A 27,169-nucleotide genomic window follows, 5' to 3' on the forward strand; every position below is an offset into this window, starting at 1 on the left:
ATTGTGCAGTTAGAACTCTCTTGTAATTCACTAATTCAAATTCTAATTTACTCATTCTAAATCTAATTTACTAATTCTAATTCTAATTTACTAATTCTAATTTACTCATTTTAATTTACTCATTCTAATTCTAATTTAGTCATTCTAATTCTAATTGTAATTTACTAATTCACTCATTCTAATTGACTAATTCTAATTCTAATTGACTCATTCTAATTCTAATTGTAATTTACTAATTCTATGATGCAAAGGTTTATGGAACTCCAGTTCTAGAGATACTAGATAGGTTATAATTTTCATATAATCAGAAAACAGAACATTTTGAAGAGGACTTCAAGTTAAGATATTCTCTCCCTCATTGTACCAATATAGTGCTGCCTGCAGCATGGTAACAATAGTAGTAGCCAATCTATTGGCGTTTCAATGATAACAACAAAAAATATATATGTTTCATTGAGATAAGTAGTGCATCATGACTACTTATGTCATCATCACTACTGTATCTTGTTGAACTGTAGTCCATCCTGTAGCCTACAGACAAAATAGGATTTTCCCTTGTCAGCATCTTCTGGTTGGGTAACTTCTAAGCCATTCATCCCCAAAACTAGATGTACTAAATGATACGTTCTTGGAAACGTATTTGAAAAAAAAATTGGTTGATTTTTAGGGAGGAACTGCAAAGTGGACAGAGGTAAGGGGGAGTCTGAGAAGAAACCGACAGAGAGAGAAAAGAGTGAGTGGAAAGAGCGAGGGGAGAGAGAGCGATTGAGTGTGTGTGTGTGAGAGAGAGAGGGAGCTTAAGCATGAGAGGAGAGGAGTGAGGATGGATCAAACGCGCACCATCCTCGCATGACAATGATGACGACCACTTTATACTCCAAGACGTAATATTATTTTTTCACTTCACGTTTCAGGATAACGGTACACAACAACCGCGAACTTTATGAAATGCAGTGACTTGACGAGAAAGTAACGGTTCTCTTCACCAAAACTACATCAAACTCTTCAAATACAACGTATATTAAAACAAATATATATATGTGTAGTGTTACCTTCATTGTTTCACAACTCATTTATCGTGCTTCATAACCCCCCGCGTAACTTTTTTTTTGATGGTTTTGGGACAGATGACAGAGAGATGACGGACTTATTTTGAAAAACTGCTTAATATATCTTTGAATCCCAAAATGGAATCGTCGCTTGTGTACCTGTTTTTATCGTTGACGTTACCTGGAGTCATTTGGCGTGCGTCTTCGAATCCCTCGCTGAACAATCTCCAACCCGCTCTGAGCCAATCCAGTCCAAATGGGGGGAGAGTAGCGAGCAGGCACAGGTAACGTATACTTTATTATCCCATAATAACCAGTCACTGTTGATGATACTTGCAATATGAGTCTACAGAAGTAACAGAACTGTTGAACGGTATACAATTTCCACCACTTTATCCGGAGTGCGCAATAAAGTTTCCTAGTCTCGCCAAGCCTCCTGATCTTCGGAGCTAACATATTTACTCGCTACATATATGGAAATAGGAGGCATTTAAGGCTTTTAGTTTTCAGTATCTTGAGAAACATTGGGCAATCCCACAAATGCTGAATGTATAGGATATATGATACTGTTCCCTCCAACACAGTCCAGTGATACTGTACTACAGTAATTGAGAAACAACCAGGAAGGGGAAAGGGGGATACCTAGTCAGTTGTACAACTGAATGCATTCAACTAATTGACATCCACGTTAGCTCTGGGACTCGATCCAGTAACCTTTCGGGTTACTGGCCCAACGCTCTAACCACAAGGCTACCTGCCACCCCTGAAACAGTAGTTGGTGCTTTATAACATCGTTTTGGAAACTATTTGGGAAACGTCAGTCTGTAGTGTGTGGCCTATAATCATATCTTACAGTTGATGACAATGTAATGGGAGTCCTATTTGAAGCTAAGCCGCCAACAGGGAAGCAACACGTGCAGTAGTATGACTCCCCTGATCCTACTGACAGCATGGCTATTATTGTCATGCCTGTAATGGAGCTGAGCTTTAGGGGACCCTGTGGAGGCCACTTCACCCGGAGTACCCTTAAAATGAAATGAGGAGCGTGTGTGAAAGAGAGAGAGAGAGAGGCAGGGAGAGAGAGAGAGACGCAGAGAGAGAGAGAGAGAGAGGCGCAGAGAGATAGAGGGAGAGAGAGATGCAGAGAGATGCGCAGGGAGAGACACAGAGAGAGAGAGAGACAGAGAGAGAGACAGAGAGAGAGAGAGAGACAGAGAGAGAGAAAGAGACGCAGAGAGAGAGAGAGAGAGAGAGTCTGCTAGCTATGGTCTGATCTCTATATAAAACACTGTTAGGGTCTGATCTCTATATAAAACACTGTTAGGGTCTGATCTCTATATAAAACACTGTTAGGGTCTGATCTCTATATAAAACACTGTTAGGCTCTGATCTCTATATAAAACACTGTTAGGGTCTGAAGGGTCTGACCACCTCCCTACACTCTGCTACTGGGTACTGTAAACGGGTCTGATCACCTCCCTACACTCTGCTACTGGGTACTGTAAACGGGTCTGACCACCTCCCTACACTCTGCTACTGGGTACTGTAAACGGGTCTGACCACCTCCCTACACTCTGCTACTGGGTACTGTAAACTGGGTCTGTCTGACCTCCCTACACTCTGCTACTGGGTACTGTAAACGGGTCTGACCACCTCCCTACACTCTGCTACTGGGTGACCACCTGTAAACTGGGTACTGTAAACGGGTCTGACCACCTCCCTACACTCTGCTACTGGGTACTGTAAACGGGTCTGACCACCTCCCTACACTCTGCTACTGGGTACTGTAAACGGGTCTGACCACCTCCCTACACTCTGCTACTGGGTACTGTAAACGGGTCTGACCACCTCCCTACACTCTGCTACTGGGTACTGTAAACGGGTCTGACCACTCCCTACACTCTACACTCTGACCACCTCCCTACTGGGTACTGTAAACGGTCTGACCACCTCCCTACACTCTGCTACTGGGTACTGTAAACGGGTCTGACCACCTCCCTACACTCTGCTACTGGGTACTGTAAACGGGTCTGATCACCTCCCTACACTCTGCTACTGGGTACTGTAAACGGGTCTGATCACCTCCCTACACTCTGCTACTGGGTACTGTAAACTGCTACTGGGTCTGACCACCTCCCTACACTCTGCTACTGGGTACTGTAAACGGGTCTGACCACCTCCCTACACTCTGCTACTGGGTACTGTAAACGGGTCTGACCACCTCCCTACACTCTGCTACTGGGTAAACGGGTCTGACCAACACTCTGCTACTGGGTACTCTAAACGGGTCTGTAAACGGGTCTGACCACCTCCCTACACTCTGCTACTCACCTCCCTACACTCTGCTACTGGGTACTGTAAACGGGTCTGATCACCTCCCTACACTCTGCTACTGGGTACTGTAAACGGGTCTGATCACCTCCCTACACTCTGCTACTGGGTACTGTAAACGGGTCTGACCACTTCCCTACACTCTGCTACTGGGTACTGTAAACGGGTCTGACCACCTCCCTACACTCTGCTACTGGGTACTGTAAACGGGTCTGACCACCTCCCTACACTCTGCTACTGGGTACTGTAAACGGGTCTGACCACCTCCCTACACTGCTACTGGCTACTGGGTGATCACCTCCCTACACTCTGCTACTAAACGGGTCTGATCACCTCCCTACACTCTGCTACTGGGTACTGTAAACGGGTCTGATCACCTCCCTACACTCTGCTACTGGGTACTGTAAACGGGTCTGATCACCTCCCTACACTCTGCTACTGGGTACTGTAAACGGGTCTGACCACCTCCCTACACTCTGCTACTGGGTACTGTAAACGGGTCTGATCACCTCCCTACACTCTGCTACTGGGTACTGTAAACGGGTCTGACCACCTCCCTACACTCTGCTACTGGGTACTGTAAACGGGTCTGACCACCCCCCTACACTCTGCTACTGGGTACTGTATTACTCTACTCCGTCACGTAGTCAGTCAGTGTCGGTCGGTGGGATGGAGGCCAGACAATCCGACTCAAACGTCTTTAACTGCACTCCCTGGTGAAAATCACTGGACTGAGAAGAGAAGAGGAGTAGCTACCCAGAACCCAAGGGCTGTGTGCCAACTGGCACACCCTCCTTTTATAGTGGCATACTTTTAACCCAGAGCCCTGGTCAAAAGTAGTGTACTTAGACAGGGAATAGGGTGTAATTTAAGACGTAGCCCGCAGGGCTGCTACTGCGTTAGAGGAAGGAATGTTGTTGGCCCTTTGTGCTACCGCTTAGACATCTGTTTGAACTCTGAGATGTGTTTTGACAGATGTGTGAAGTATTCCATAAGTAGAGTTTTATTACAAACGTATGACTCATGATCTCAGGGCTCTTCTACTCGCCTGTCAGTTTATTTAGTTAACAGTTAGTTAGATTTCATCTTGACTTATGAGGATGACTGTGTCATATACAGTACCAGTCAGAAGTTTGGACACACCTACTCATTCAAGGGTTTTTCTTTATTTTTTTCTTCTATTTTCTACATTGTAGAATAATAGTGAAGACCGTAAACTATGAAATAACACATATGGAATCATGTTGTAGCTAAAAACGTGTTATAAAGTGATTATTCAAAGTAGCCACCCTTTTCCTTGATGACAGCATTGCACACTCTTGGCATTCTCTTAACCAGCTTGACCTGGAATGCTTTTCCAACAGTCTGGAAGGAGTTCCCACATATGCTGAGCACTTGTTTGCTGCTTTTCCTTCACTCTATGGTCCAACTCATCCCAAACCATCTCAATTGGGTTGAGGTCGGGTGATTGTGGAGGCCAGGTCATCTGATGCAGCACTCCATCACCCTCCATCTTGGTCGAATAGCCCTTACACAGCCTGGAGGTGTGTTGGGTCATTGTCCTGTTGAAAAACAAATGATAGTGGACTATGCGCAAACCAGATGGTTTTGCGTATCGCTGCAGAATGCCGTGGTAGCCATGCTGGTTAAGTGTGCCTTGAATTCTAAATAAATAACCGACAGTGTCACCAGCAAAGCACCCCCACACCCTCACACCTCCATGCTTCACGGAGGGAACCACACATGCAGAGATCATCCGTTCACCTACTCTGCGTCTCACAAAGACACGGCAGTTGGAACCAAAATTCTCAAATTTGTACTCATCAGACCAAACAACCAAATACCAAATAGCGCTAGCTTCTGTATACCAACCCTACCTTGTCACAACATAACTGATTACGCTGAATGAAAGAAATTCCACAAATTAACTTTTAACAAGGCATACCTGTTAATTGAAATGCATTCCAGGTGACTACCTCATGAAGCTGGTTGAGAGAATGCCAAGAGTGTGCAAAGCTGTCATCAAGGCAAAGGGTGGCTACTTTGAAGATTCTCAAATATAAAATATATTTTGATTTGTTTAATACTTTTTTTGGTTACTACATGATTACGTGTTATTTCATTTATTTATTTTTATTTAACTAGGCAAGTCAGTTAATAACAAATTCTTATTTACAATGACGGCCTACCCCGGCCAAACCCGGACGACGCTGGGCCAATTGTGCACCGCCCTATGGGACTCCCAATCACGCCCGGTTGTGATACAGCCTGAAATCGAACCAGGGTCTGTAGTGACGCCTCAAGCACTGAGATGCAGTGCCTTAGAACGCTGAACCACTCAGGTGTTATTTCATAGTTTTGATGTCTTCACAATTATTCTACAATGTAGAAAATAGTTCAAATAAAGAAAAACCCTTGAATGAGTAGATGTGTCCCAACCTTTGACTGGTACTGTATGATGTTAATTCTTGAAGTTAATTGGTATTTGGTATTTTATTTTATATCCTCATTGCCTTTTGCAAAAGCAGCAGCTACTCTTCCTGGGGTCCACACAAAACATGAAACACAGAACACAGAACAGAAAACACAGAACACAAAACACAAAACACAGAACACAGAACATGAAACACAGAACACAGAACACAAAACACAAAACACAAAACACAGAACACAGAACACAGAACATGAAACACAGAACACAGAACACAAAACACAAAACACAAAACACAGAACACAGAACATGAAACACAGAACACAGAACACAGAACACAAAACACAAAACACAAAACACAGAACACAGAACACAGAACATGAAACACAACACAGAACACAGAACACAAAACACAAAACACAAAACACAGAACACAGAACACAGAACATGAAACACAATACAAATAGTGAATTAAATGTATAATGAATTTTTTATCTTTTGTCCTCTGAGAGACCTATGCTCATCCACGATTATAAAGAGAAATCGGCTGGTTTTTTTCAAGATCCTAAAATATAAATACACCTCCATACAAGGCTACAATTCAGCCCAAAAACCTCTGTCCGCATTGATGTAAGGTGTATAAAAATAATGTCAGCAAACTTTGCTATCATACACACAGTGTATATTTTAGCTAACACTCCGGCTAAACAGTGAGGGAGTTTTTGGACGGAAGCTGCTGTCCCTAACTGTCTGAGGGAGGCCAGAGACATTAGAGAGAGAGAGTGTGTGTTTGTAAGAGAGAGCAAGCTTGAGTGAAGGAGGGAGAGAGAGAGGGAGAGAGGGGGGGGAGAGAGAGAGAGAGAGAGAGAGAGAGATCCAGATTGCAGGGTATTAGACCAAAGTTCTCAATTGGTACAAAATATATTAAGTACTGCACACACTATAATGACTTAGGTTGAAAAATAAGCTCACCTGGACACCTTAATGATGCAGTCAATGAACTGACAGAGAAAACACGCAAGGCATTCTACGCCATTAAAAAAGAAATTCAAATTGAAATACCTATTACAATTTGGCTAAAACGAATTTAATGTGTAATTGAACCAATTGCACTTTATGGCAGCGAGGTGTGTGTGGGTCCACTTGCAAAACAAGATTTCACCCAATGGGACAAACACCCCTTTGAAACTCTGCATGCAGAGTTCTGTAAGATTCTCCTTCATGTCCTACATGTCCTAAGGAAACTACAAGCAATGCATGCAGGGCAGAATTCACAAACCTGTTCTACTAACACACTGAAGCCTCAGGACCAGAACATCCAATCAATCAGAATAAACCAAATTACAACAGAGTCAAAATAAAACTACATTACTTATTGGGAAACACAAGCACAAGCACAAAGCAAAATGCAGTGCTATCTGTCCCTAAATCGACAGTCCACCGTGGCTAACTATTTGACCCTGGTTACTGATCAAAACCTTACAAAAACCTTGACAGAGTACAGGCTCAGTGACCACAGCCTTGCCATTGAGAAGGTTAGACACAGGAAAACCTGGCACCCTGTAGAGGAAAGGCTGTGCAACCACAGCACAACAGCAGAACCTGAGACAGAGCTGCATTTCCTGACAAAATGTAAAAAAATTAAACAATTAGAGAGTGTCATTACCCCAAATTTGAAATGCTCTCTGATGAGGATAGGCTACCCTTCCTGCTGGGGGAGGACGCAGACAGACAGACAGACAGACAGACAGACAGACAGACAGACAGACAGACAGACAGACAGACAGACAGACAGACAGACAGACAGACAGACAGACAGACAGACAGGAGAGATGGAGAGATGGAGAGAGAGAGAGAGAGAGAGAGAGAGAGAAAGATGGAGAGAAAGAGGGGCAGAGATGCTTGTAAGGTATTTTGAGAGTGTGTGCAAGAGAGTGAGCCCCTGCTGATCTTTACAAGGACACCAGGGCCTGACCAAGCCATGACCTCTAGGTCATAGTTCAAAGATCATCTCCTCTCTTCTAAATTCATTGAATTCCTCTTGGACACAGTGCAACCCCCTTGAAGTCTAAACTAAGATCAAGATTGAGTCCCAAATGGCAGCCTATTCCCCCCGCACGGTGCACTAATTTTGACCAGTCTCATAGGACCCAAAAGTAGTGGAAGGGAACAGAGTGCCATTGGGGACGCATTCCCACAGCCTACAGAAGGATTGACATTCCTCTGCACTCATCTCTTTGTTGTAGCATTACCTTCCCCTATCCTTCAGTCTATTCTGGTTAATATGGTTGGCCATGTTCCCACCCTTAAAGGGACATCTCACCACTGCTCTATATCACTGCATATCACCCTTATCATGGTATTAAAATAGGTGTCATTTAAAAAAAAAAAAAGTCATTTCTTCCCAAATCTCACCGGTAGAAACGGGCCAGCTACATTTCCTGGTTTAAAGCAAACCAGAATATTCTGAATTCATAGGTATTTCAGGACGTAGTGCCGCCCCGTGGACGTGTATCCAGTTGACGTGAGAAATATTTGTAAAAAAACAAAATTCAGTGTTCGTAGCTTTCAGCCAGAGGATTTCTAAACGGACCTGAAGTCTCAACTGATGGGGTTGCCATGTCGTCGAACTTTGGAAAGTGATGCTATTCCATCCATTTTCCCCTTCATGTCAAAGAGGAAGGCATCCGATCAGCCAACATCAGATCAGCAGGAAAGAAGTCGAGCTGAGGTAACGTAGCTTACTAGCTAACTTAACTAGCTAGCTAACTAGCTAGCTAACTTAACTAGCTAACTTAACTAGCTAACTTAACTAGCTAGCTAACTTAACTAGCTAAGTTAACTAGCTAACTTAACTAGCTAGCTAACTTAACTAGCTAGCTAACTTAACTACCTAGCTAACTACATTTGTTCATCTATACCAAAATATAGCTAGCTAGCTTTCATAGTACACTGGCTAGACATTCCAAAGCATATAATTGTAATTAGCCAGCTGCTAATCCGGTGATGTGATTTGTAACTTTGCAAGCTAACGTTAGCTTCGCTAGCTTTATTAACTACCGCTGAGGCTAACGTGACTATTTGTTCTATTTAGAGTCTGATCCCATGAACATCTGCCGAGGCGTCAACATCAAGCTCAGCACAGGGAACTTAGTGTAAGTCACCTTCTAAGTCACCTTCTAAAAACATACTAAAATCTACAAAATCTTTCCATGATGATCCATTATGAGCAAATAAATATACTGAAACTATGGGCATAAACATGATCTGTGTCTTATTGTCATAGTTGGGGTGTTTACAAGTAGGCTATAACTTCCACTGTAGTTTTCTCTGTATGTTTGGAGGCTTAGTTGATTGTTCAGGCTTGAAGTCTCAATTGGAGAAAATTGACTGACCCGTGTCTGTTTGGGGTGGGTATGTGTGTGTGTGTGTGTGAAGGTTAGTATGCATGAACTATTGACACGAGATGTGTGGGTGGGTATAGTACCATGTTTGAGTGTGTATTGATGGGGACAATGTAGTAACATGTTGGATAATCACTGACTACTGTGTGTCCTACAGACTAATCCTGCTACTGACCTGGACACCGGCTTCAGTTGTACAGAGCCTGTAGACACATTGGATGAAAGCTTTCACCCTGGAATGAACTCAAGATCAACATCATCCGACTTTGAAATAAGCCAGAACAGCCAAATGTATTTATGAAAGCACAATCCCCTCTTGAGAAAACAAAATCACTAAAACACACAAGCCAAGTGTTTCAAACTTGTCACACCCATGTAGCCAGTTGTTTGGAATGAGGGAGAGAGGCTGTTAGTATGCTCATCTAGCCTATCCACTATGTTGTCGGCGCTCATACACAAAAATACACAACTAGACTGTCAACCAGTCACCCCCCACCCACAAACTTTTCACATCTTTGGTAACAGCCCATCGCAACACCCCATTATTTACTCTGAGTAACAAAGCACATACCAGTCTACTGTAACATCTTTGTTGTTGTTTACTGATGAACATGGTTTCTTGTATGGTTCCACATCCTCAGGATCAGGCTTCATGTGTTCCACATCCTCAGGATCAGGCTTCATGTGTTCCACATCCTCAGGATCAGGCTTCATGTGTTCCACATCCTCAGGATCAGGCTTCATGTGTTCCACATCCTCAGGATCAGGCTTCATGTGTTCCACATCCTCAGGATCAGGCTTCATGTGTTCCACATCCTCAGGATCAGGCTTCATGTGTTCCACATCCTCAGGATCAGGCTTCATGTGTTCCACATCCTCAGGATCAGGCTTCATGTGTTCCACATCCTCAGGATCAGGCTTCATGTGTTCCACATCCTCAGGATCAGGCTTCATGTGTTCCACATCCTCAGGATCAGGCTTCATGTGTTCCACATCCTCATGATCAGGCTTCATGTGTTCCTCGTGATCAGGCTTCATGTTTTACACATCCTCATGATCAGGCTTCATGTGCTCCACATCCTCATGATCAGGCTTCTTGTTTTACACATCTTCTTGATCAGGCTTCATGTTTTACACATCCTCATGATCAGGCTTCTTGTTTTACACATCCTCATGATCAGGCTTCATGTTTTACACATCCTCATGATCAGGCTTCATGTGTTCCACATCCTCATGATCAGGCTTCATGTGTTCCACATCCTCAGGATCAGGCTTCTTGTTTTACACATCCTCATGATCAGGTTTCATGTGTTCCACATCCTCATAATCAGGCTTCATGTGTTCCACATCCTCATGATCAGGCTTCTTGTTTTACACATCCTCAGGATCAGGCTTCTTGTTTTGCACATCCTCATGATCAGGCTTCATGTTTTACACATCCTCAGGATCAGGCTTCATGTTTTAAACATCCTCATGATCAGGCTTCTTGTTTTACACATCCTCATGATCAGGCTTCATGTGCTCCACATCCTCATGATCAGGCTTCATGTGTTCCACATCCTCATGATCAGGCTTCATGTTTTCCACATCCTCATGATCAGGCTTCTTGTTTTACACATCCTCATGATCAGGCTTCATGTGTTCCACATCCTCATGATCAGGCTTCATGTGTTCCACATCCTCATGATCAGGCTTCATGTGTTCCACATCCTCATGATCAGGCTTCATGTGATCCACATCCTCATGATCAGGCTTCATGTTTTACACATCCTCATGATCAGGCTTCATGTTTTACACATCCTCATGATCAGGCTTCATGTTTTACACATCCTCGTGATCAGGCTTCATGTTTTACACATCCTCATGATCAGGCTTCATGTGTTCCACATCCTCAGGATCAGGCTTCATGTGTTCCACATCCTCAGGATCAGGCTTCATGTGTTCCACATCCTCATGATCAGGCTTCATGCTTTACACATCCTCATGATCAGGCTTCATGTTTTACACATCCTCATGATCAGGCTTCATGCTTTACACATCCTTATGATCAGGCTTCATGTTTTACACATCCTCATGATCAGGCTTCATGTTTTACACATCCTCATGATCAGGCTTCTTGTTTTACACATCCTCAGGATCAGGCTTCATGTTTTAAACATCCTCATGATCAGGCTTCTTGTTTTACACATCCTCATGATCAGGCTTCATGTGCTCCACATCCTCATGATCAGGCTTCATGTTTTACACATCCTCATGATCAGGCTTCATGTGTTCCACATCCTCATGATACGGCTTCATGTCTTTCCAGGGGACTTGCAGTAGAAACAAATCTTCTTCCAAAGCAGTGGGTGGTTAAGAAAGTGTACGAGAGGCTTGTCCACCTGACTGTGGAGTGCAGAAAACGACCAGACGGTTGTCTACAACGAGCCTGAGTCACAGCTCCCCAAAACTCAACATCCCTGCCAACATCGCCACAGCTCCAAAGCCTGCTAAACCAGGTGCCATTAACCCAAAAAAACAAGTAGGATTGAGATGTTGTGTTCTGGATGATCATCAAGACTCTTGGAAGAATGTTCTATAGACAGATGAGTCAAAAGTATAATTTTTTGGGATGACATGGGTCCCATTATGTCTGGTGAAAACCAAAACACTGCATTCCACAGTAAGAACCTCCTACCAATGGTCAAGCATGGTGGTGGTAGTGTGATGGTTTGGGGTCCAGCATGGTGGTGGTAGTGTGATGGTTTGGGGTCAGCATGGTGGTGGTAGTGTGATGGTTTGGGGTCAGCATGGTGGTGGTAGTGTGATGGTTTGGGGTCAGCATGGTGGTGGTTTTGTGTGATGGTTTGGGGTCCAGCATGGTGGTGGTAGTGTGATGGTTTGGGGTCAGCATGGTGGTGGTAGTGTGATGGTTTGGGGTCAGCATGGTGGTGGTAGTGTGATGGTTTGGGGTCCAGCATGGTGGTGGTAGTGTGATGGTTTGGGGTCAGCATGGTGGTGGTAGTGTGATGGTTTGGGGTCAGCATGGTGGTGGTAGTGTGATGGTTTGGGGTCAGCATGGTGGTGGTAGTGTGATGGTTTGGGGTCAGCATGGTGGTGGTAGTGTGATGGTTTGGGGTCAGCATGGTGGTGGTAGTGTGATGGTTTGGGGTCCAGCATGGTGGTGGTAGTGTGATGGTTTGGGTTCAGCATGGTGGTGGTAGTGTGATGGTTTGGGGTCAGCATGGTGGTGGTAGTGTGATGGTTTGGGGTCAGCATGGTGGTGGTAGTGTGATGGTTTGGGGTCAGCATGGTGGTGGTAGTGTGATGGTTTGGGGTTTGGCTTTTCTGCCTCAGGACCTGGACGAGTTTCCATCATTGAAGGAACCGTGAATTCTTCTCTGTATCAGATATTTCTACAGGAGAATGTCAGGCCCATCTGTCTGTGAGCTGATGCTGAAACGCAGCTGGGTCATGCAGCAAGACAATGATCCAAAACACACAATCAAGTCTACATGAAAATGGCTAAAAAGCAACAAATTTGAAGTTTTGGAATGGACTAGTCAAAGTCAAGACATATTCCCAATTGAGATGTTGTGGCAGGACTTGAAACGAGCAGTTCATGCTTGAAAACCCACAAATGTCACTGAGTTACAGTAGTACTGCATTGAAGAGTGGGCCCAAATTCCTCCACAGCGATATGCGAGGCCGATCAACAACTACAGGAAGTGTTTGGTTGGAGTCACTGCAGCTACAGGAGGCACAACCAGTTATTGAGTATAAAGGGGCAATTACTTTTTCACACAGGGGAAATGGGTGTTGTATAACTTTGTTTATTAAAAAAATATGTCATTGTTGTGTTATTTGTTCCCTCAGGTTCCCCTTTATTTAATATTAGGTTTTGGTTGAAGATCTGAAAACGTTCAGTATTAAAAATATGCAAAAGTAGAGAAAATTTGAGAAAATGTAGATTTTGTTTTACTGACAAGTACACAACTAAATGACTCCAGCTGCATCAGAAACCAAGAAAGTGCTGACTTCAACTTTTGTATCAATTTATTGTGATGATGAAACTTATTTGGATAAACTAGCTTCAGTCATACTGCTAAAACAAATGATGGTGCTTTTAAAACTTGAGTTAGTTGGCATGTTTCAATAAAACAGAAGATTAGTCTGTCACTATAGCAAATACAGTTGAAGTCGGAAGTTTACATACACCTTAGCTAAATACATTTAAACTCAGTTTAATTTAATCCTAATAAAAATTCCCTGTCTTAGGTCAGTTAGGATCACCACTTTATTTTAAGAATGTGAAATGTCAGAGTAATAGCAGAGAGAATTATTTATTTCAGCTTTTATTTCTTTCATTACATTCCCAGTGGGTCAGAAGCTTACATACACTCAATTAGTATTTGGTTGCATTGCCTTTAAATTGTTTAACTTGGGTCAAACATTTCGAGGAGCCTTCCACAAGCTTCCCACAATAAGTTTGGTGAATTTTGGCCCATTCCTACTGACTGCGCTGGTGTAACTGGGTCAGGTTTGTAGGCCTCCTTGCTCGCACACGCTTTAACAATTCTGCCCACAAATTTTCTATAGGATTGAAGTCAGGGCTTTGTGATGGCCACTCCAATAACTTGACTTTGTTTTCCTTAAGCCATTTTGCCACAACTTTGCTTGCAAGTATGCTTGGGTTCAATGTCCATTTAGAAGACCTGTTTGCGACTAAGCTTTAACTTCCTGACTGATATCTTGAGACGTTGCTTCAATATATCCATGTGCAGTTGCAAACCGTAGTCTGGCTTTTTTATGGCGTTTTTGGAGCAGTGGCTTCTTCCTTGCTGAGCGGCCTTTCAGGTTATGTCGATATAGGACTCGTTTTTACTGTAGATATAGATACTTTTGTACCTGTTTCCTCCAGCATCTTCACAAGGTCCTTTGCTGTCGTTCTGGGATCGATTTTCACTTTTCGCACTAAAGTACGTTAATCTCTAGGAGACAGAACGCGTCTCCTTGAGAGGCACTGAGGCTAGCTAGGCTAGTTAGCTAGCTAGCTATAATGTTAGACTACAGTAAATGTCATGTATAGCAAATGCACCGCTAGCTAGCTAGCTAAACTTGGCTAGCTTGCCTTGTAGTGGTACTAGCAACCCCGTTATGGTCGAATCAATCACCAAATTGTACTGTACTGAACATCACTGCCAAGTGTAAAACTAGAGCTTATATTGCTAGCTAGCTACCGACAGCAAAACAAATAACTTGTTTATCATTTACCCTCCTGAGTCCTGGTCTAGGCTGCCGCCAATAATAATTATATATATATTATATAATATAATATATAATATATATATATTATAATAATTGCTGGTCTCACAATTATTATTTTTTCAGTCTTAACTCCTCTTCAGTGTATTCTGGCTCTAATAAATAGTGCTGTATGTTCCTATGTAAAAAATAAATAAAAAAACATAAACAAATGTTTAATCGTCCAGCTCTTCGTGGTAAGAGGAATCATCAGAAGCAGCCATTGTCGCTAATTATTTAGCGGTCTCAGATAGACAGTGCATGGTAACATACTGTAGCTTCCATTAAACCTGTAAACTAGTATTGCTCCCATTTTTGAAAAGCCTGCCTTTTGAGGGTGGGAACAATGAAGTAGGACTCCCGTCAGGCTGTAGTATTTACAGAGCCAGGGAAAATGAGTCAACCCAGTTATCCTGCAATGTCCTGGCATATACATTGTTGAGACAAGTCCAATGGCTCTACTGAACAACCATATCTACTAGAGTAATCGTGCAAATTGGCAAAACACAAAGGCCACAATAATTGCTACAAAACACGGCTCCATTCAGTTCTAGATTAGACAGCAGGCTCAATCAACCAATGGCGTCATTGGTTGAACATCTCCTGGCTCAAAAATTCAATAAAGTTTATAGTGCATAATTATGAATGGAACACCCTCTCCTCAGTCATAATTATGAATGGAACACCCTCTCATCAGTCATAATTATGAATGGAACACCCTCTCCTCAGTCATAATTATGAATGGAACACCCTCTCATCAGTCATAATTATGAATGGAACACCATCTCATCAGTCACGAGCACAGGAGGTTGGTGGCACCTTGGTTGGGGAGGACGGGCTGGTGGTAATGGCAGGAGTGGAATCAGTGGAATGGTATCAAACACATGGTTTCCATTCGCTCCGTTCTAGCCATCATTATGAGCCGTTCTCCCCTCAGCAGTCTCCACTATGGGAGACTGGAAAAACACCCCAAATACTGTACAGCGGTGAAGTTTCCCTTTCAGGAATGATGATGAGCTGTAGTGTCGATGTTCAGCTCCATAGCCACACGCACGCACACACGCACACGCACACACACACACACACACACACACACACACACACACACACACACACACACACACACCCTGTTGACCGCAGTATAACATATTACACACACAGGGGCAGTCAATAACACAATAGACCATGTGTAACAAGTGCCGGTCCAGCACTTCCACATCCGGCTTCTTCACCTGAGGGATGGTCTGAGACCAGCCACTCAGACAGCTGATGAAACTGAGGAGTATTTCTATCTGTAATAAAAAACCTTTTGTGGGGAAAAAGTTATTCTGATTGACTCGGCCTGACTCCCCAGTGGGTGGGCCTGACTCCCCAGTGGGTGGGCCTGACTCCCCAGTGGGTGGGCCTGACTCCCAAGTGGGTGGGCCTGACTCCCCAGTGGGTGGGCCTGACTCCCCAGTGGGTGGGCCTGACTCCCCAGTGGGTGGGCCTGACTCCCCAGTGGGTGGGCCTGACTCCCAAGTGGGTGGGCCTGACTCCCCAGTGGGTGGGCCTGACTCCCCAGTGGGTGGGCCTGACTCCCCAGTGGGGGGCCTGACTCCCCAGTGGGTGGGCCTGACTCCCCAGTGGGTGGGCCTGACTCCCCAGTGGGTGGGCCTGACTCCCCAGTGGGTGGGCCTGACTTCCCAGTGGGTGGGCCTATGCCCTCCCAGGCCCACCCATGGCTACACCCCTGCCCAGTCATGTGAAATCCATAGAATAGGGCCTAATGAATTTATTTCAAATGACTGATTTCCTCATATGAACTTTAACTCAGTAAAATCAGAGATTTGTTTTATTTATTTAACTAGGCAAGTCAGTTAATAAGAACAAATTATTTTTTACAATGACGGCCGAACCCTGCCAAAACATAACCCGGGCGACGCTGGGCCAATTGTTCACTGCCATATGGGACTCCTAATCACGGCCGATTGTGATACAGCCTGGAAATCTAACCGGGATCTGTAGTGACGCCTCTAGCACTGAGATGCCGTGCCTAAGACCTCTGCGCCACTGGCATGTTGAGTGTATATTTTTGTTCAGTTTGAGTAACTTTTAATAGGGAATGAAATGATCTCTCTGGCAGGTGTAAGGCTTTGCCCTGGTTGACTTACTGCACTAGAAAAATAATGGGTGTGTACCAAATTGCACCTTATTCCCTATGCGCCCGGGTCAAACGTAGTGCACTATATAGGGAATAGGGTGCCATTTGGGACAAAAGCTATAATGATCCCAGCCTGAACACAACCATCTGAGTAAGCATGAACGTGAGAGTATGATCATCCCACAGTAAAGACTATTGGAGCTCTGGGGATTGGAGAGGGAGCTGCAGGAAGTTAATTATATGCTGAATCAGCAATTATAGACCCAAAACATAAATAAATAAAGCATTGGAGGAGTTTTTCCTGACCCCCCACACCAGGAACAACTCTGGGCCCTAGTCAAAAGCTGCCAGCATGTCTAGTTGATTTTCTGGTCAGGTCATCTAAAGGTTAGTAAAAACTTCTGACTTTGTAATTTATATTTTTACAGGCCTCTCAGTGGCCCGTCATATTTGGGCCCTCCCAGGGGTCATTCACCTACTAAACCCCTCCTTGGGGTCGTTCAGATACTAAACCCCTCCCAGGGGTCATTAAGATACTAAACCCCCCCCAGGGGTCATTCACCTACTAAACCCCTCCCAGGGGTCATTAAGATACTAAACCCCTCCCAGGGGTCATTCACCTGCTAAACCCCTCCCACGGGTCATTCAGATACTAAACCCCTCCCAGGGGTCATTAAGATACTAAACCCCTCCCAGGGGTCATTCAGCTACTAAACCCCTCCCAGGGGTCATTAAGCTACTAAACCCCTCCCAGGGGTCATTCAGATACTAAACCCCTCCCAGGGGTCATTCAGATACTAAACCCCTCCCAGGGGTCATTCAGATACTAAACCCCTCCTTGGGGTCGTTCAGATACTAAACCCCTCCTTGGGGTCGTTCAGATACTAAACCCCTCCCAGGGGTCATTCAGATACTAAACCCCTCCCAGGGGTCATTCAGCTACTAAACCCCTCCCAGGGGTCATTCAGCTACTAAACCCCTCCCAGTGGTCGTTCAGCTACTAAACCCCTCCCAGGGGTCATTCAGATACTAAACCCCTCCCAGGGGTCATTCAGATACTAAACCCCTCCCAGGGGTCATTCAGATACTAAACCCCTCCCAGGGGTCATTCAGCTACTAAACCCCTCCCAGGGGTCATTCAGCTACTAAACCCCTCCCAGGGGTCATTCACCTACTAAACCCCTCCCAGGGGTCATTCACCTACTAAACCCCTCCCAGGGGTCGTTCACCTACTAAACCCCTCCCAGGGGTCATTAAGATACTAAACCCCTCCCAGGGGTCATTCAGATACTAAACCCCTCCCAGGGGTCATTCAGCTACTATACCCCTCCCAGGGGTCATTCAGATACTAAACCCCTCCCAGGGGTCATTCAGCTACTAAACCCCTCCCAGGGGTCATTCAGATACTAAACCCCTCCTTGGGGTCGTTCAGATACTAAACCCCTCCCAGGGGTCATTCAGATACTAAACCCCTCCCAGGGGTCATTCAGCTACTAAACCCCTCCCAGGGGTCATTCAGCTACTAAACCCCTCCCAGGGGTCATTCAGCTACTAAACCCCTCCCAGGGGTCGTTCAGCTACTAAACCCCTCCCAGGGGTCGTTCAGCTACTAAACCCCTCCCAGGGGTCATTCACCTACTAAACCCCTCCCAGGGGTCGTTCACCTACTAAACCCCTCCCACGGGTCATTAAGATACTAAACCCCTCCCAGGGGTCATTCAGATACTAAACCCCTCCCAGGGGTCATTCAGATACTAAACCCCTCCCAGGGGTCATTCAGATACTAAACCCCTCCCAGGGGTCATTCAGCTACTAAACCCCTCCCAGGGGTCATTCAGATACTAAACCCCTCCCAGGGGTCATTCAGCTACTAAACCCCTCCCAGGGGTCATTCACCTACTAAACCCCTCCCAGGGGTCATTCACCTACTAAACCCCTCCCAGGGGTCGTTCACCTACTAAACCCCTCCCACGGGTCATTAAGATACTAAACCCCTCCCAGGGGTCATTCAGATACTAAACCCCTCCCAGGGGTCATTCAGATACTAAACCCCTCCCAGGGGTCATTCAGCTACTAAACCCCTCCCAGGGGTCATTCACCTACTAAACCCCTCCCAGGGGTCATTCACCTACTAAACCCCTCCCAGGGGTCGTTCACCTACTAAACCCCTCCCACGGGTCATTAAGATACTAAACCCCTCCCAGGGGTCATTCAGATACTAAACCCCTCCCAGGGGTCATTCAGATACTAAACCCCTCCCAGGGGTCATTCAGATACTAAACCCCTCCCAGGGGTCATTCAGCTACTAAACCCCTCCCAGGGGTCATTCAGATACTAAACCCCTCCCAGGGGTCATTCACCTACTAAACCCCTCCCAGGGGTCATTAAGATACTAAACCCCTCCTTGGGGTCATTCACCTACTAAACCCCTCCTTGGGGTCATTCAGATACTAAACCCCTCCCAGGGGTCATTCAGCTACTAAACCCCTCCCAGGGGTCATTCAGCTACTAAACCCCTCCCAGGGGTCATTCAGCTACTAAACCCCTCCCAGGGGTCGTTCAGATACTAAACCCCTCCCAGGGGTCATTCAGCTACTAAACCCCTCCCAGGGGTCATTCAGCTACTAAACCCCTCCCAGGGGTCATTCAGCTACTAAACCCCTCCCAGGGGTCATTCAGCTACTAAACCCCTCCCAGGGGTCATTCAGATACTAAACCCCTCCCAGGGGTCGTTCAGATACTAAACCCCTGCCATTAGATGAGCTGCAGAATGTCCCTAGAGTAGACAGAGGCCGACAACGTCAAACAGCTCAAGAGTAAACATTAAACATTTAATAATTTCTCTTTCAAATATCTTGTCGCATGCTTGGGTTACTCAGACCGAAAATAGTTTGTTGTTTGTAGTGGCTGGAATTTCTTCAGATATAATTTCTGAATTTCAAAGAACCATAAATCCCCAGCTAGTAGACAGTCTGGAAAAACAAATAACAGTCCGACTCCATGTCTTTGATGGGGGGTTTCCTACAGCGGTGAGTGATTTCACCCTGGATATCTGGATTCATTAATATTTTTATTGGAACGCAGTTGTCTGAATGTAGAATTTCATGTTATAGAGAGAGAGAGGGGCTGGGAGTGAGGGAGGGAGCGAGAGAGAGGCTGGGAGTGAGAGAGAGAGGGGCTGGGAGTGAGGGAGAGAGAGAGAGAGAGGCTGGGAGTGAGAGAGAGAGGCTGGGGGTTGGAATGAGAGAGAGAGAGGCTGGGAGTGGGTGTGAGAAGGAGAGAGGCTGGTAGTGAGAGAGAGAGAGAGAGAGAGAGAGAGAGAGAGAGAGAGAGGCTGGGAGTGGGAGTGAGAGAGAGAGGCTGGGAGTGGGAGAGAGAGAGAGGCTAGGAGTGGTAGAGAGAGGCTGGGAGTGAGAGTGAGAGAGAGAGAGGCTGGGAGTGAGAGAGAGAGGCTGGGGGTTGGAGTGAGAGAGAGAGAGGCTGGGAGTGGGAGTGAGAAGGAGAGAGGCTGGTAGTGAGAGAGAGAGAGAGAGAGAGAGAGAGAGAGAGAGAGAGGCTGGGAGTGGGAGAGAGAGAGAGGCTGGGAGTGGGGGAGAGAGAGAGAGGCTGGGAGTGAGAGAGAGAGGCTGGGAGTGGGAGAGAGAGAGGCTGGAAGTGGGGAGAGAGAGAGGCTGGGAGTGGGAGTGAGAGAGAGAGCCTGGGAGTGAGAGAGAGAGAGAGGCTGGGAGTGGGAGTGAGAGAGAGAGAGAGGCTGGGAGTGAGAGAGAGAGAGAGAGAGAGGCTGGGAGTGGGGGAGAGAGGCTGGGAGTGGGAGTGAGAGAGAGAGAGGCTGGGGTGGGAGTGAGAGAGAAAGAGGCTGGGAGGAGAGAGAGAGAGAGAGAGAGAGAGAGAGAGAGAGAGGCTGGGAGTGGGAGTGGGAGAGAGAGAGGCTGGGAGTGGGAGTGGGAGAGAGAGAGGCTGGAAGTGGGAGAGAGAGAGGCTGGGAGTGGGAGTGAGAGAGAGCGGGGATGGGAGTGAGAGAGAGAGAGGCTGGGAGTGGGAGTGAGATATATAGAGGCTGGGAGTGAGAGAGAGAGAGAGAGAGAGGCTGGGAGTGAGAGAGAGAGAGAGAGAGAGAGAGGCTGGGAGTGGAAGAGAGAGAGGCTGGGAGTGGGAGTGAGAGAGAGAGAGGCTGGGAGTGGGAGTGAGAGAGAAAGAGGCTGGGAGTGAGAGAGAGAGAGAGGCTGGGAGTGGGAGAGAGAGGCTGGGAGTGGGAGAGAGAGAGAGCGGGGATGGGAGTGAGAGAGAGTGGGGCTGGGAGTGGGAGTGAGAGATATAGAGGCTGGGAGTGAGAGAGAGAGAGGCTGAGAGTGGGAGTGAGAGAGAGACTGGGAGTGAGAGAGAGAGAGGCTGGGAGTGGGAGTGAGAGAGAGAGGCTGGGAGTGAGAGAGAGAGGCTGGGAGTGGGAGTGAGAGAGAGATAGAGTCTGGGAGTGGGAGTGAGAGAGAGAGAGCCTGGGAGTGAGAGAGAGAGAGGCTGGGAGTGAGTGAGAGAGAGGCTGGGAGTGGGAGTGAGAGAGAGAGAGCCTGGGAGTGAGAGAGAGAGAGGCTGGGAGTGGGAGTGAGAGAGAGAGAGCCTGGGAGTGAGAGAGAGAGGCTGGGAGTGGGAGTGAGAGAGAGATAGACTCTGGGAGTGGCAGTGAGAGAGAGAGAGCCTGGGAGTGAGAGAGAGGGGGCTGGGAGTGGAAGTGAGAGATATAGAGGCTGGGAGTGAGAGAGAGAGGCTGGGAGTGAGAGAGAGAGGCTGGGAGTGTGAGAGAGAGAGGCTGGGAGTGAGAGAGAGAGAGGCTGGGAGTGGGAGTGGGAGTGGGAGAGATAGAGGCTGGGAGTGAGAGAGAGAGAGGCTGGGAGTGAGAGAAAGAGAGAGAGACTGGGAGTGAGAGAGAGAGAGGCTGGGAGTGAGAGAGAGAGCGGAAGGGAGTGGGAGTGAGAGAGAGAGAGGCTGGGAGTGAGAGAGAGGGAGAGAGGCTGGGAGTGGGAGAAAGAGAGGCTGGGAGTGGGAGTGAGAGAGAGAGAGGCTGGGAGTGACAGAGAGAGAGGCATGGAGTGAGAGAGAGAGAGGCTGAGAGTGGGAGTGAGAGAGGGAGAGAGCCAACAACACAATTAGACCCAACCAAATCATGAGAAAACAAAAAGATAATTACTTGACACATTGGAGAGAAACTATACATCTATTTAGCCGTAAACAGAGAGTACACAGTGGCAGAATACCTGACCACTGTGACTGACCCAAAATTAAAGAAAGCTTTTTACATTGTTTCAACACTGTATTTAGACATAATATGACATTTGAAATGTCTTTATTATTTTAGAACTTTTGTGAGTGTAATGTTTGTCATTATTTATTCTTGTTTATTTATTATCTACTTCACTTGCTTTGGCAATGTTAACACATGTTTCCCATGCCAATAAAGCCCCTTGAATTGAATTGAGAGAGAGGGGGAGGGAGAGAGAGCAGGGAGGGAGAGCGAGGGGGAGAGAGAGAAGGGGAGGGGAGAGAGGGGGAGATAGAAAGAGAGAGAAGGGGGAGAAAAGGGGAGAGAGAGAGGGGAGAAAGAGGGGGAAAGGGGGAGAGAGAGCGAGAGAGAGAGAGAGAAAGCAGGAGAAAGAGAAAGCAGGAGAAAGAGAGAGGGGGAGAGAAGGGGGAGAGAAGGGTAGAGAAAGAGAGTGAGGGGGAGAGAGAGAGAGAGAGAGAGAGCGAGGGGGAGAGAGGATAAACCCATTCAGACACAGGAATGGTGGAGTCAGGGGGGAGTTGGGGTGGATCAAGGTGTTTAACATCATAGAGAGAGAAGAAGAAATGCTGTTGGAGATTCCTGTAACGAGGAACTGTTTGTCCGTTAGAACTTCCAGTTCCAAGGCCAGAGTCTGCTGGACCCTAGAGGGACACTAATTGGCTGGAATCACTGCCAAAGAAGTAGTGGAGGAGGACTGGACTGAGTGGGGTAGTTTACTATAGAGGAGGACTGAGTGGGGTAGTTTACTATAGAGGAGGACTGAGTGGGGTAGTTTACTATGGAGGAGGACTGAGTGGGGTAGTTTACTATAGAGGAGGACTGAGTGGGGTAGTTTACTATAGAGGAGGACTGAGTGTGGTAGTTTACTATAGAGGAGGACTGAGTGGGGTAGTTTACTATGGAGGAGGACTGAGTGGGGTAGTTTACTATAGAGGAGGACTGAGTGGGGTAGTTTACGATAGAGGAGGACTGAGTGGGGTAGTTTACTATAGAGGAGGACTGAGTGGGGTAGTTTACTATAGAGGAGGACTGAGTGGGGTAGTTTACTATAGAGGAGGACTGAGTGGGGTAGTTTTTATAGAGGAGGACTGAGTGGGGTAGTTTACTATAGAGGAGGACTGAGTGGGGTAGTTTACTATAGGAGGGAGGACTGAGGAGTGGGGTAGTTTACTATAGAGGAGGACTGAGTGGGATTGTTTACTATAGAGGAGGACTGAGTGGGGTAGTTTACTATAGAGGAGGACTGAGTGGGGTAGTTTACTATAGAGGAGGACTGAGTGGGGTAGTTTACTATAGAGGAGGGCTGAGTGGGGTAGTTTACTATGGAGGAGGACTGAGTGGGGTAGTTTACTATAGAGGAGGACTGAGTGGGGTAGTTTACTATAGAGGAGGACTGAGTGGGGTAGTTTACTATAGAGGAGGACTGAGTGGGGTAGTTTACTATAGAGGAGGACTGAGTGGGGTAGTTTACTATAGAGGAGGACTAGACTGAGTGGGGTAGTTTACTATAGAGGAGGACCGAGTGGGGTAGTTTACTATAGAGGAGGACTGAGTGGGGTAGTTTACTATAGAGGAGGACTGAGTGGGGTAGTTTACTATAGAGGAGGACTGAGTGGGGTAGTTTACTATAGAGGAGGACTGAGTGGGATTGTTTACTATAGAGGAGGACTGAGTGGGGTAGTTTACTATAGAGGAGGACTGAGTGGGGTAGTTTACTATAGAGGAGGACTGAGTGGGGTAGTTTACTATAGAGGAGGACTGAGTGGGGTAGTTTACTATAGAGGAGGACTGAGTGGGGTAGTTTACTATGGAGGAGGACTGAGTGGGGTAGTTTACTATAGAGGAGGACTGAGTGGGGTAGTTTACTATAGAGGAGGACTGAGTGGGATTGTTTACTATAGAGGAGGACTGAGTGGGGTAGTTTACTATAGAGGAGGACTGAGTGGGGTAGTTTACTATAGAGGAGGACTGAGTGGGGTAGTTTACTATAGAGGAGGACTGAGTGGGGTAGTTTACTATAGAGGAGGACTGAGTGGGGTAGTTTACTATAGAGGAGGACTGAGTGGGGTAGTTTACTATCGAGGAGGACTGAGTGGGGTAGTTTACTATAGAGGAGGACTGGACTGAGTGGGGTAGTTTACTATAGAGGAGGACTGAGTGGGGTAGTTTACTATAGAGGAGGACTGAGTGGGGTAGTTTACTATGGAGGAGGACTGAGTGGGGTAGTTTACTATAGAGGAGGACTGAGTGGGGTAGTTTACTATAGAGGAGGACTGAGTGGGGTAGTTTACTATAGAGGAGGACTGAGTGGGGTAGTTTACTATAGAGGAGGAATGAGTGGGGTAGTTTACTATAGAGGAGGACTGAGTGGGGTAGTTTACAATAGAGGAGGACTGAGTGGGGTAGTTTACAATAGAGGAGGACTGAGTGGCGTAGTTTACATTTACATTTACATTTAAGTCATTTAGCAGACTCTCTTATCCAGAGCGACTTACAAATTGGTGCATTCACCTTATGACATCCAGTGGAACAGTAGTGCATCTAAATCTTTTAAGGGGGGGGTGAGAGGGATTACTTTATCCTATCCTAGGTATTCCTTAAAGAGGTGGGGTTTCAGGTGTCTCCGGAAGGTGGTGATTGACTCCGCTGTCCTGGCGTCGTGAGGGAGTTTGTTCCACCATTGGGGGGCCAGAGCAGCGAACAGTTTTGACTGGGCTGAGCGGGAACTGTACTTCCTCAGTGGTAGGGAGGCGAGCAGGCCAGAGGTGGATGAACGCAGTGCCCTTGTTTGGGTGTAGGGCCTGATCAGAGCCTGGAGGTACTGAGGTGCCGTTCCCCTCACAGCTCCGTAGGCAAGCACCATGGTCTTGTAGCGGATGCGAGCTTCAACTGGAAGCCAGTGGAGAGAGCGGAGGAGCGGGGTGACGTGAGAGAACTTGGGAAGGTTGAACACCAGACGGGCTGCGGCGTTCTGGATGAGTTGTAGGGGTTTAATGGCACAGCCCAGCCAGCAGCGAGTTGCAGTAATCCAGACGGGAGATGACAAGTGCCTGGATTAGGACCTGCGCCGCTTCCTGTGTGAGGCAGGGTCGTACTCTGCGGATGTTGTAGAGCATGAACCTACAGGAACGGGCCACCGCCTTGATGTTAGTTGAGAACGACAGGGTGTTGTCCAGGATCACGCCAAGGTTCTTAGCGCTCTGGGAGGAGGACACAGTGGAGTTGTCAACCGTGATGGCGAGATCATGGAACGGGCAGTCCTTCCCCGGGAGGAAGAGCAGCTCCGTCTTGCCGAGGTTCAGCTTGAGGTGGTGATCCGTCATCCACACTGATATGTCTGCCAGACATGCAGAGATGCGATTCGCCACCTGGTCATCAGAAGGTGGAAAGGAGAAGATTAATTGTGTGTCGTCTGCATAGCAATGATAGGAGAGACCATGTGAGGTTATGACAGAGCCAAGTGACTTGGTGTATAGCGAGAATAGGAGAGGGCCTAGAACAGAGCCCTGGGGGACACCAGTGGTGAGAGCACGTGGTATGGGGATTCTCGCCACGCCACCTGGTAGGAGCGACCTGTCAGGTAGGACGCAATCCAAGCGTGGGCCGCGCCGGAGATGCCCAACTCGGAGAGGGTGGAGAGGAGGATCTGATGGTTCACAGTATCGAAGGCAGCCGATAGGTCTAGAAGGATGAGAGCAGAGGAGAGAGAGTTAGCTTTAGCAGTGCAGAGCGCCTCCGTGATACAGAGAAGAGCAGTCTCAGTTGAATGACTAGTCTTGAAACCTGACTGATTTGGATCAAGAAGGTCATTCTGAGAGAGATAGCGGGAGAGCTGGCCAAGGACGGCACGTTCAAGGGTTTTGGAGAGAAAAGAAAGAAGGGATACTGGTCTGTAGTTGTTGACATCGGAGGGATCGAGTGTAGGTTTTTTCAGAAGGGGTGCAACTCTCGCTCTCTTGAAGACGGAAGGGACGTAGCCAGCGGTCAGGGATGAGTTGATGAGCGAGGTGAGGTAAGGGAGAAGGTCTCCGGAAATGGTCTGGAGAAGAAACGAGGGGATAGGGTCAAGCGGGCAGGTTGTTGGGCGGCCGGCCGTCACAAGACGCGAGATTTCATCTGGAGAGAGAGGGGAGAAAGAGGTCAGAGCACAGGGTAGGGCAGTGTGAGCAGAACCAGCGGTGTCGTTTGACTTAGCAAACGAGGATCGGATGTCGTCGACCTTCTTTTCAAAATGGTTGACGAAGTCATCTGCAGAGAGGGAGGAGGGGGGAGGAGGATTCAGGAGGGAGGAGAAGGTTGCAAAGAGCTTCCTAGGGTTAGAGGCAGATGCTTGGAATTTAGAGTGGTAGAAAGTGGCTTTAGCAGCAGAGAGAGAAGAGGAAAATGTAGAGAGGAGGGAGTGAAAGGATGTCAGGTCCGCAGGGAGGCGAGTTTTCCTCTATTTCCGCTCGGCTGCCCGGAGCCCTGTTCTGTGAGCTCGCAATGAGTCGTCGAGCCACGGAGCGGGAGGGGAGGACCGAGCCGGCCTGGAGGATAGGGGACATAGAGAGTCAAAGGATGCAGAAAGGGAGGAGAGGAGGGTTGAGGAGGCAGAATCAGGAGATAGGTTGGAGAAGGTTTGAGCAGAGGGAAGAGATGATAGGATGGAAGAGGAGAGAGAGTAGCGGGGGAGAGAGAGCGAAGGTTGGGACGGCGCGATACCATCCGAGTAGGGGCAGTGTGGGAAGTGTTGGATGAGAGCGAGAGGGAAAAGGATACAAGGTAGTGGTCGGAGACTTGGAGGGGAGTTGCAATGAGGTTAGTGGAAGAACAGCATCTAGTAAAGATGAGGTCGAGCGTATTGCCTGCCTTGTGAGTAGGGGAAGGTGAGAGGGTGAGGTCAAAGAGGAGAGGAGTGGAAAGAAGGAGGCAGAGAGGAATGAGTCAAAGGTAGACGTGGGGAGGTTAAAGTCGCCCAGAACTGTGAGAGGTGAGCCGTCCTCAGGAAAGGAGCTTATCAAGGCATCAAGCTCATTGATGAACTCTCCGAGGGAACCTGGAGGGCGATAAATGATAAGGATGTTAAGCTTGAAAGGGCTGGTAACTGTGACAGCATGGAATTCAAAGGAGGCGATAGACAGATGGGTAAGGGGAGAAAGAGAGAATGACCACTTGGGAGAGATGAGGATCCCGGTGCCACCACCCCGCTGACCAGAAGCTCTCGGGGTGTGCGAGAACACGTGGGCAGACGAAGAGAGAGCAGTAGGAGTAGCA

At 47.0% G+C, this 27,169-nt stretch overlaps 1 protein-coding gene across 2 annotated transcripts in view; it reads left to right on the forward strand.

Moving 5' to 3' along the window:
- The first annotated feature begins 727 nt into the window (after window positions 1-727).
- The window catches only part of emilin1a (elastin microfibril interfacer 1a), an 81,753-nt gene continuing 55,311 nt past the window's right edge, over window positions 728-27,169 (forward strand). For both annotated transcript variants that reach the window (XM_065008582.1, XM_065008583.1), the window contains exon 1: window positions 728-1,333. In XM_065008582.1, coding sequence (XP_064864654.1) covers window positions 1,188-1,333 — 146 coding nt within the window. In that variant the 5' untranslated portion in view covers window positions 728-1,187. The remainder of the gene's footprint in view (window positions 1,334-27,169) is intronic.

This window comes from Oncorhynchus nerka, linkage group LG24, assembly GCF_034236695.1.
Source record: "Oncorhynchus nerka isolate Pitt River linkage group LG24, Oner_Uvic_2.0, whole genome shotgun sequence".
Lineage (NCBI taxonomy): Eukaryota > Metazoa > Chordata > Actinopteri > Salmoniformes > Salmonidae > Oncorhynchus > Oncorhynchus nerka.